The 11,640-nt window shown below is 33.4% G+C and overlaps 1 protein-coding gene across 2 annotated transcripts; it reads right to left on the bottom strand.

Moving 5' to 3' along the window:
• Nucleotides 1–219: 219 nt before the first annotated feature.
• LOC127862549 (fizzy-related protein homolog) lies at nt 220–11,423 on the bottom strand. Of its 2 annotated transcripts, none has more exons than XM_052401717.1 (12): nt 11,277–11,423; nt 10,412–10,580; nt 9,977–10,093; nt 9,520–9,651; nt 6,610–6,669; nt 6,165–6,263; nt 5,656–5,877; nt 4,883–4,985; nt 4,214–4,632; nt 3,577–3,681; nt 2,941–3,033; nt 220–2,467 (listed from the first exon to the last, which is right to left on the bottom strand). In XM_052401717.1, the coding sequence occupies exons 2-12, from the start codon at nt 10,484–10,486 to the stop codon at nt 2,426–2,428; spliced, it is 1,467 nt and encodes a 488-aa protein (XP_052257677.1). In that variant the 5' UTR covers nt 10,487–10,580; nt 11,277–11,423; the 3' UTR covers nt 220–2,425. The 2 variants fall into 2 exon arrangements, with proteins under 2 accessions (XP_052257677.1, XP_052257676.1); XM_052401716.1 differs by having other exon boundaries at nt 11,247–11,392.
• Nucleotides 11,424–11,640: the final 217 nt, after the last annotated feature.

Genomic DNA, 11,640 nt, shown 5'->3' with positions numbered 1-11,640 from the left:
CATTCCACATCAATATTAAACATCTTTCAGTAAAAAGTGAAACAGCTGAAAATTCCAGCAACAATTTCAAATAAGCCCCATCTTTCTCGAGTCTAGTAAGGTTACTATGTAGGAGTGCTGGAACACAGTCCAGGTCCTCACATAATGCCGCGTGCGGAGAAAAAGAAACTCATTAATTTCACACTTAATAGTTTGATGCTGAAGACAAAACACAACTGGTTTCCAGTTTATTTTGTTTTTAATTAAAATAATATACAGTACAATAAACAAACTCTCTAAATGAAACAAACAAAATATAAACTTTTTAATACATATTTACTTACACGGTTAATTAATAACTGAATATGTTTCCCTTTTAATTACATACCTTACAATATAATCAGACTGATTGAAGATATTCATTAAGCTTGATAAACATTATGATTTGTTTTATCATGTTTATCATATATGGACAGGACACTATGGCAAAACACTAAGTCTGTGAAATGACTTCAACAGGGCTTCTTAGTCTTATGTATTTGAATTTTACTATATGATATTCTAGATCAGATCGCAAGAATGATACTGAGGACAATGCGTCCTGATAATCAAAATTAGGAAAAAATCGAAATAGTTCCAATAAATTGCAAGCTAACAGTGACCATATATGAAATTAATGTGCATGTTGTACTTAGAATTGGCCACATTTGAATTTGCACCTTGCTCTGGGAAAACCAGGCTTAAAGCATGTGCTTATATGTAGTCTCAAGATTAGCAGAGACTGCAACTTTCCGCTTTCATGAATTTCTTTTTTTAATCTCTTGTTGAAGAAAATCCTTTTTGTACAGAAAATGTCATCCAACATCAGCCTGCTTGGACTGCATATGCATTATGCCATGTTTCTCCAGAGTGCAGCTCAAATTGTTATTAAAAGATGGTACAAGTACATGAAACGAAATTAAAACTGGAACAAATGATAAACATAAATATGTTAACAACTGAAATGCAGAACGTACACAGAACTGAACACGAATCAAACAACACAATTATAAATAAAACAGTTTTTACAATATATTATAAAAGACTCTTGCTACGCTACAATCAACAGAAATCACGCATGATATTCTCACCTGGAAAAACATCAAACTATTGCACAATTTCTACAAGCAATCCACAATAAAACATTTTCAACATTCACAATAATCTTTCAACCTACATTGATTGATACTATGTTGTAATTGAGCATCATTTGTTTTGTATTGTATATTTGCCATTTTAAACAAGTCTACAGGCTCAACTGTTAATTAACAATATTAAATATGAAAAAAGCAATAATAGTTTATTATATCTTCGTGGGATGAAAGAATCGAAAATACTTTTTCTCTTCATTTTTTTTACTTAAAGTAAATGATAGCTTTTCTTACAAAAGTGCATTGAAGAACACAACCCGTTGTCTGATGTCCAAAGCAAAGTGTCTTTTACTGGCCAATTTCACCAATACTTTGATCTGACAAACAATTACAATGCAAATTTAACCATTTAATAATTTGTTAATACTTTTATCTATATATACAAGCGGTAACGCATAATAACGTTGATAATTATTACTATTAGAGCCAACTTTGCAAAATCCATATGGTAGTAATTCTTTTTGTACAACTGGTTTTTGTATTATTTGTAAGAGTTTAACCAGTAACTTTAGTGTGAGAAAAGCATTTAAAATGCACCAACCAAGAAAGGATATGTATTAAATAGAATCTGATGTCCACAGAGTACATATGGTCAAATATAGTTTTTTAAATGAGATACATTCCGCAACAAAAATTCTTATTAAAAAACTGAATTCTCACTTTAGGTAATCTATTTAACTTGTTAACAATGAATAGCTGTCTTGAATCAATCAAGACAAGCATATCATAATGTGCCATAATTACTCAAATGAAGATGTACATGTATCTTTTTCTTTTTTTTTCCACATTGTTTAGAAATTCCCAATACATAAAACATGTATAATTCCCATAAAAAGATAGAAACAATAAAGCACAACAAAATGCCCGTACCCCAAAAATGTACAAAATTGTAATATAACCTATTACATAAAGGGTGTGTGTATATGATAATAAAACAGTTCTAAAATAGTGTAAAGTAGATTTACCAAAGAAAAGATTAAAATACAAATCATGATTTTAAAGTAATGACTTGAACTTTATCAATAACACAAGTTTAGCTGAGAAAATACACAGAATCTTCAACTTATTATGAACCATTTGCTCATGATTAGGCACACCACACCTGCATTCATACCAAACTAAATATCAAAGGCTTTTATAAATTAACATATACACAGTGAAAATGCTGCATGCATGTATCAATCAAAATAAAGTACAAGTAAAATTCCAAATGACATGATTTTTGGTGGCAAATTTCTAGTTGACTGGAACACAGTTTACCGGATACGAGTGAACAAATTCAGCACAGACTTAGACTCCTGAAACAATACCAGGCATTGAATGAGCATGTTTTTAAAGCATACTGTTATACATAGTACAATTACATTTTCAAGTTGTCTTGTAATGAAACAAAATTCAAATCTTAATTTCCAGCATTTTAATTCATGCACAACATGCACTCTTATACAATTACTTTCTGATATTCATTTTACTATGCGATTTAAATGACAGAGAGAGTGCTGGAATAACTGAAGAAATCCTTATAATATCATTATCTTCATAATTTCAATGATTGCCACTGCAAATCAAACCAAATTCTATATACTCAAAGTTTGATCACTGATAACTTAGGGGGCATAAAGGATAAATGTAAAGACAAGGATAGTCTACCATTCAGCTCAATTTCAATATGTCCTTCACTAAGGCTTAAAGAAAAATACCAAGTTACCAATATTCAATATTACCCATCCCCACAAGTATGGTGATCTAAAAGCTTAGTTCACCAGCCTACCTTAGTGGAGCGTGTTTTACTGAAGACATTCCAGAAGCGAAGGGTCTCATCCCCGGCACCAGTTACTATGGCTTCACCGTCTGGTGACATTGCCTGCAATCAGACCGAGCTATGTTTGTATTGGCTAAATCTGTGCATTAATCCTGTAGTGTACTCAAAAGATGGCCAAAGTGCCCTTAGATTTTCTGAGTAAACTTATATGCAGTCTAGACAAAGACAGAGTGAGTCAATCATGGCCTCAATGTTGCAATTACTACAGACTCTGGAGGGAATTTGCACAAATTTAGAAACATATCATTTAATACAAGTTTTGATGAAAATAAAAAATATCCAGTTTTCAGCAAGATACATATAGAAATCAGCATATTTTCATAATTTTCCTCATATTTATGTAAGTGAAGTAAAATCGACCATTGTTACATGATAACTTTCACATAATCATTTTCAAAGAAGTTAAAAATTAATCTTTTGTAGAAGCACATACTAAAAAGAAATACTAATAAAACACAGTCAGAATTTGTTGTTGGTATTCTTTAAATGTGAGTTATTTCATAGACCTTTGTAGCGACATATCACAATTTATGAGTATCCATTACTGTATGAATACAAGTCCATAATCAATGAATGAATACATACAAGGTACAACACTCTGAATGAATGGCCTGTGAGTTTGGCTATCTGGACTAGAGAGGGGTACTTCCACACCAGGATCTGGTTCTGAGAGTAGCCGTGGGTGCTCACCTGGACGATGAGACAAATACAGATTCAATAGTGAATGTAACACACAAACTATACAATCAATAATACAATAAATTAATTCAAACTTAAATGCAACATAACAAGAGCTTTCTTGTTCTCGCAGGAATAACGCTATTGTTTTCCAATTTAGCCATTTAAAAAAATTGAGACATTGGCTCAAAAAATTATTAGATTGGATCAATTGCAAAAAAACAACAACAGATTGCTTCTTTTTGCTGTATGATTACAAGCCATTCGTACAATTTTAGACCATTATTTGGTCTTTTGTACAGACTGGTTTGTTCAGTCAACAATAAATAACAGAAAGTCCAATATAAAGTGAACTTATTTTTCACTTCATCCATTTATGTATTAAAGAGCAATTTCTCATCAACAACAGCAAAATTTAATCAAATAGAAAAAGCTTGACTTTTCTTTGAAAAGTTGACATAAAAATGACTTAGATATATCTAAGATTGTTGCGATCTAAGACATGTACTGATCATTAACATAATTTTCTTTAAAGGATTCATACCAGTTCGTTAGAATGTTTGGACCAAGCGAGATTGCACACTTGAGAACCAGTGTCCACACTCTGTAATGGTTGCCCTGTAAGCGTGTTCCAGAAGCGAATACATCTGTCTGCAGTACCGCCCCCGCTGGCCAACAAGCCATGCTGGTGGGGAGACCACGCTATAGCCTTCACAGCCGCTAGATGGTCTGTATAGGTTTGCACAGGGGACACACTGTTCATGTTCCACACAAACAATTTATTGTCATTGCCCCCCGAGGCTAGGTGCTGATGGTCTGGTGACCATTTGAGTCCACACACTTCCTGTCTATGGCCGGTCAAACGTCGCTCTGGGGCGATGCATGGTGTGCGTATATCTCGCTGAAGGATAAGTCGATCTCGACTACCCGATGACAGCATGTCTCCGTTCCATGCCAAAGCACCTAAGTTTGTAAATAATGATGTTTGAAACTGTTTACACATGTGCATTTTAACATTTGCCTTATCTTCCTTTATCTGTATATATCTGTAATTCCATACTGCATAGAAATGCATTTTCCTATCTGTGATATGTTAACATTTAATAAGAATATAGAAAACTGAGAAGTTCTTTCCTCTTTCAAAAAGGAAGTATAATATTTATGAGAATGAAAAATGCAACTCATAAAATTGCTATAATTGCTATCCACTCACCAACTCTTGCACTATGCCCCTCAAGTGTGTTGATTTTTTTCGATGCTGCCACATCCCAGATCTGTACATACCCTTTATGTGTACCCACAGCTACGAGATTGCCCTAAAATGCACAGATTACTTGTTTAATGCATGTGCATTAAGTGTCTTCCCTGACTAGTTGCCTGTGCGGGAGAGGCTTTTCACTTTTGCGTATTTTCTCATTTAAAGAAGTCTCTTCTAAGCAAAAAAACAGTTTAACTCTTTCAGTGCGGGAACCGAATTTTGAAGGCCTGTGCTAACAGTTTGGATCCAGATGAGATACCACAGAACGTGGCGTCTCATCAGGATCCAAACTGTTTGCTATTCTGATAGTAGTCTTTGAAAAAAATCGAAGAAAATGCTAAATTTAGAAATTAAGCAGACAACAGTTTAGCAGACGACAAATTTCCCAGCCTGCAAAGGGTTAATTAAGAGGAGAGAGTCATCCCTGTCTGGACCTCACAGGCTAATCTTACATATTTTACACACATGCATTAAGCCAAGTTTTCCAAGACCAAGGGCTTGGCTCATTGAACCTAAATAGATTAAAAATATAGAGAAATAATTAATATGCTTTAAAAAAAGGCCAATAAAATAAACTTTCTGACATACTGACACTTTTAATGTCAAAAGACACATATGCCAAACTCTTGTTAACAGGTCAGGAATAAGAATATTTCAAAAACTTAATCAGGCTCAAGTAATTTTGCAATAACTTAATAATAAACACACAAACAACATTCAGTTCTTACCCGCTCTGCCCAAGATACTGAGGTCACTTTGTCACCGTCGTTTGAGAGATCACACAGTCGTGTCACCTGACTGGTGCACGCACTCCACAAGTACACACATGTATGCAGACCAACACTGAGCACATTTTGAGATGACCAGTCCACAAGATTCAAATAGAAGTCATCTTGAAGTTCGGGTGCATCTAATACTTTAAATGGTATCTTCGATATTTTTCGGACAGCCTGAAAAATACATACAAAATAGTTTGTGAATAATTTAAGTTACATGATATGGACACAAATGTCAAACTGATATTTTTACCAAATAACACACTATCAGTTTGTTGCATTGAACACTTTTTAAAGATTTCTGCTAACTTATGCAATCATTACAATATTATACATGTACATAAAGTACATTTAAAGATGGGTTTTTTCGATTGGCTATTTGGTATCTACATTTCCAATTTCCAGTAACAAAGGATGAAATGATCATTATTAAAGAACAAATAAACAGATTGAGGCCTTACCTTTCTAGGTGATCGTAATAGTTTCTGACTTTTGCTACCAACTGGTGAGAGAGAATATGGTGAGGATTCTGTGTCTGAACTTCTGCGTGGGACATGAAACTAAATACGTACAGAAAACAAGTTGAATTCAGGGTTTAAAAATGTTAGTTATTTGAACTGTTTAAATACCTAGATTCACATGTTTCGGGTAAAACTACAAAATATACTGTATAATGTAACAATAATTGTACATGGAAAAGCATTTACACCTTATTTCATAATACAATATATCAATCAACACTAAGTTCAATAAAACATCACTTCAAATGTTCAAAAATTATCATAATGGTCAACATCAGTTAACCATTTTGTTTGAATTTAATGCTATATATAGACTACATTCCTTAAAACATCTTAAACATCCATAAGAAAAAATGGGAAACAAATATCACAAAAATATTTTTACCCTGAATAAATTTTTGCTTTCTTTTGGTACAAGTATTCTTCGTTCATCTGGCTGTTGGTCCTAAAAAGATAAAAAATCATTTACTGTATATTTATTTACTGAATAGTAATATTTATTTAATGCTTTCCGATGGATAATAGAGAAATATCAGTAAATTGAAACGATAATTTTCATTATTTGACAAGATCTATTTTTAAATATCTTTGGTTTCCCCATTGTGACCCCCACAATGTTACCAAGGGCGGTTACAAAATGTATAACTGACTAGCAAAAATTTGCACAAACAGACAGACTCCTTAAACTTGAATCAGGGATTTCAATAGATTTTAAAAACCAGGAGTCAATGACCCCTGGACTGAAATTTGGTGGAGTCAAATAGAAAAATGCTGGGGTCAATTTTGAAGCGCAAAAATAAGTGTTTGTGAATTGTGTTTTCTTCTGTGTTATTCCATTTTTTACATAAAGGTAGTCTAAGAGTAACGCAATGTATTAAAAAGTTATATCGCTTTTCTTAAATTATTAAATAACAATATTAACATAAAAGAATGTTAATACATTGGTTCACAATGATAGTGACAAAATATATTATTATTATGTACTACATCTTCTTTGTAAAGCAATACAGAAATCAAGCAACAGGATTCAGGAATACATGAATCAATCATAATGAATACAGACATCAATGTTACCAATAAGTTTATAAATGACAACAATTAATTATAAATATCTATCTTCGTGGCAGACCAACAACTTGTAAAAAAGGCCTTAATCTTATTTAGAAGTCCACATGTCATAATTTGCATACAAAATGATTCATATAAAGGGAACAATGTATTTTGACTCTTTAAAAATATATGTTCTGCAATACATTAGTTGTAAATTGACATATTTTTCTGCAGTTCCAATGGGTCAAACTTTCTCATTGTGCGCATTATTTCTAATGTAAGTTTTTCATTCTATAAAATACATGCACCAAGTTTCAAGTCTATGTTTAGTTACAGCACCCAATCTTTTGGAACACTCACGCTTTCCATGCGTGGAACTTGACAGCATCAATTTCGTGGTCTTATTAAAACACGGGTTTTACAAAGCAACATGTACAGTACAGGCACCGTGTACTTAAAACAAAAACGCCTGTCCGCGGTGTTCACTTTTCCCCATGGGTTACATTTCGCGGGGGCGGACAAGTTACTGACTGCAGTGTTTAGCGAACACCCGAAATCACCGCGATTGCACGCTATCATTATCTGTATCTCTAGGGTACTGGAAAATGACTCAATCACTGAGCAGAAATAAGAAACGGGAACACCCGTGATCACCGTGATGACTTTCTTCCAAAGTGTCTAGAATCCTTGTTTCTTATCCCTAAATATTAAATAAGCATGTGCACTATTAATTATTATGTTTGTCAGTACAAAAGGCCTATAGAAAACTACCGACTGAGTCTTTGTTTTATTTCCCAAACAAGCACCGAAAATCCAATATGCTATGTATTACGAAACACAAACTTTAGTGATTCGCGGTGTTCTCCTTTTGGCAAACGGACACCGCGACATTTTATCTGAACACCCATCGCGGGGTTCATATTGGTAGGTTAACACAGTGAGATGAACACCGCGGCGAGTGGCGTTTGTTTAAGTACATGGTGCCTGTACTGTATAGTGATTGGTGAGCGCGGTAGAAAAACGCTGTACTTCAGTTCCATAAACTGACGTGATGAAATATTCATGAACTGAAATTAAAGTATTGGCGCAAAAAATTTTTACTGGTGTTATTTTCACAACTAATTCGCCATATGTAATAAATCGCTCACCATTAGCATTTAACTTTTTCGTTTGTAATAATTGTTTACAGTAAACAGGTGTAATAATGATTCTCGGTACCGTCTTTAAAGTACTTTTTAATTACCGGATCTTTGACAAACAAGAAGTCCGATCCGATTTAATACAGTGCACAAACGTTACTGATTGTGTACACGTGGGCAATAAACTTTCCAAGCCAATGACGTCACACAAGATAAATTTACAGTCCTCAACAAATACTCGCTAGACGCTAATAGGCTCCACTTCAAAGGGATGCTTTGAGCTTTCATGATCATCTGTTGTGTTGTGTAAACTTAATTTCGCAAAAGAGTCACATAGAACTGTGCCTTACCGTCTTGTGTTCTTTGTCAATAAATACGCGTTAATTGGTCTGTCCATTGTAAAATCAATTGGTTTTCTCGCAGTTTGGATTTAAGTGTTGACAATTGATAATACGGTCGAAAAGAAACTGTCGTGTTTTTTGTAAATAAATACGGGATAGTTGTGTTTACAAAGCAATTAATCAAATATGTTTTCGCAGTTTTGAATTTATTTTTTATTATGAACTATAATTCTAAGGTCCTGTTCTAAACGCATATGCATGTGCCAAGTTAGTGCGCACACACTCTATAGATGGTGACATGTTTATCAAAAAAGATAAAATAAACAATGCATGGGGGGTAGCCCCTCGATGTATAGACCGAGTTTTTAATACTTGGGCATGAATCTCAATTAGGAGTATAACGGGATTTATTACCATGGAACTGACTGACACGCCGTCACGCGCGGGTCAAATTTTAAATGCGTCAAATTGACACATGGCAGAACAAATTGTCGGGTCAAAATCTAGTCATTTTCAAATTGCTTGCGTCAAAACGCAGGATTCTGCGTCTACTGAAATTGCTTTTGAATTATTTTAAAAATTCAATTTACTGCAGTGATTTCATTTTTTTACACCCTGTGATGATTGAGCAAACAATATAATTGCATCAAAAGTAAATTAAATGAACAAGAGCTAACACATCAGATCTTAATAATTTCCATATACTGACTGGGAACAAAAGACCTCACAGAAATCCCTGATAAATATCATTACAGCTTTAGTTACCTTCAGATCTTCAATGCCGGCTGAGAGGAGCTCATTCTTCAGGAGACAGTTGTAGGCCAGCCCATCTTTTGCCTGGTCGTTGGCAACCTCCCTTGCCTTCCTACTGGCAACTGGGGACTGCCTGGGACTTTCCTGACATTAAAATAAAGATCGTTCATTAAAAATGAAACTAATAAATACATGATATTGGTACCCTAATGAATGCATTTAAGTGAAATGTATGTTTCAAGTTGTAAAGATTGAGGTGCTTTTTTCGTCTTTTTACACACCATATACAGCTATCTTCACCATTGCAAAGTTTGTGTCAAAAAAGTTAAGAAACTTTCAAATATTTCACTGGTTCTAGTTCTTTAGTTCAAATTTGAAAGGGTCCCTGAGTAAGATATGAACTCCAGTGACATACCTTTATGTTTTTTCTTTAACATATAGTATTTATCTAATAATGTATAACACTAACTGTATTTAAATTAAAGTTGATATGCCATGCTGCCCCTGCCCTCGCTGGTATAAATCTGTCACCATATTTGTCTTTACTAGGTGATGATAGTGGGCTTCCCGGACTAAGCGACAATGGCTGAAGAAAATGAACAGAGTATTAAAGCAAAAACAAACAAATAACTTTGACTGTGGTAACATTCTCTCAAAATATCAACAGTCATGCAATTTTTATTTGTGTTTGTTATTATTATTTCATAGCAAGTGAAAAAAAGCGGACACTCCAGTATTTTTACTTAATGAAACTCAAAGATACTTTCTTTTTATCATTATAAACTTATTATTAAGATAAACATGCGAATCTTGATTATAATTATTCCTTTCAAATAAACTTGTTACAGATCATTAAAAGTTTAATACCTAAGTGCATTATAAAAAAAACACAGTAATATCTTACTGATGAATATGGAGAGGAGTAAGGTGAACCACCATTTTGTTGTCTAAGTAGGCGTTTTTCATATTCTGGATCCATAATGATGATGCTGGTGAAACTTTTAAGATTAGGCAATTAGTTGAACGATGAGCCAAGTCCTCTTCATTTTCTGATTACATCTTCAAGTCAGAGACTACAAAAAAGCACAATTGTGAAATAAAATTTCACAGTAATTAATGAAAAAATGTAGCATTTATTTGTAGAAACTTAGGCAGAACTTTTTTTTTATTAAATGTTACAAACATTATTTTCAAAAACAACCAACTTCATATGTACTCCATGTACTTAATGCAGTCCACCTACTTTCATTCATTAAATCAAATGTGTTTTATTTTTACTAAAAGAGAGCTTGATTAATAAAGATAATACTACCTTCATCAATAACTGAATGTAAGGCAATAATAATTCTTTGTTCTGATATACCAACATTTAATCCTCTTGTTTGTGAACTTGTCCAGACATATCTGTTTACATTCAATTTCAAATAATCAACCAAACTCTTAAATATATATGGAATAAATTACTTAAAGCTTTAAATTTACGCTAACAGTTTGTCATCTAGTCAGACAGGATTAATATGAATATCTGTTTCATATGGACTTTGCCAAATTTGGCAATATGTTTCTTTTGTTATTTGTAATTGTAAACAATAACAAATCCCCCACCCACAATAAATGCGAAAATAAATATGAATATATGGATATTATTATCATTTAGTTACACATTTCACTTATTTCTATCATAAATTTATTGTACTCATATGAAATTGCAGCAAACAAGTACAAAATGTATTAATTACTAGCTTATCCGAAAAGAATTGGACGGTTACCGTTTTTTCAAAATGGCGAAACTAGTGGTTCATGGGAACTAACACTTTTTCAAAATATCAATACATTTTCCGAATATTTGTGAAGTAATCATCTTAAGATTTAATAATTTACATAATTACATTAGTTTAAGCATTTTTGTATCGATAAAATAAAATACGTTAAACAAATACTCGGGTAGGTGACATTGCACCAACATCAAAATATATTTTAGATAACCTGCCCCAATCTCCACGCAGAGTTGTCGTTCCTTGCACTCACATACAATTCAATTTGATTCTGCTCTGCTGGTTCCCGTCAAATCTCTGCGCGGAGGTTGAACCTGCCCCACTCTCTTACACTGCAGTTCATTGCGTTCATATATGT

Source organism: Dreissena polymorpha, chromosome 16, assembly GCF_020536995.1.
Source record: "Dreissena polymorpha isolate Duluth1 chromosome 16, UMN_Dpol_1.0, whole genome shotgun sequence".
Lineage (NCBI taxonomy): Eukaryota > Metazoa > Mollusca > Bivalvia > Myida > Dreissenidae > Dreissena > Dreissena polymorpha.
This window is presented reverse-complemented; position numbering and strand designations above follow the sequence as displayed.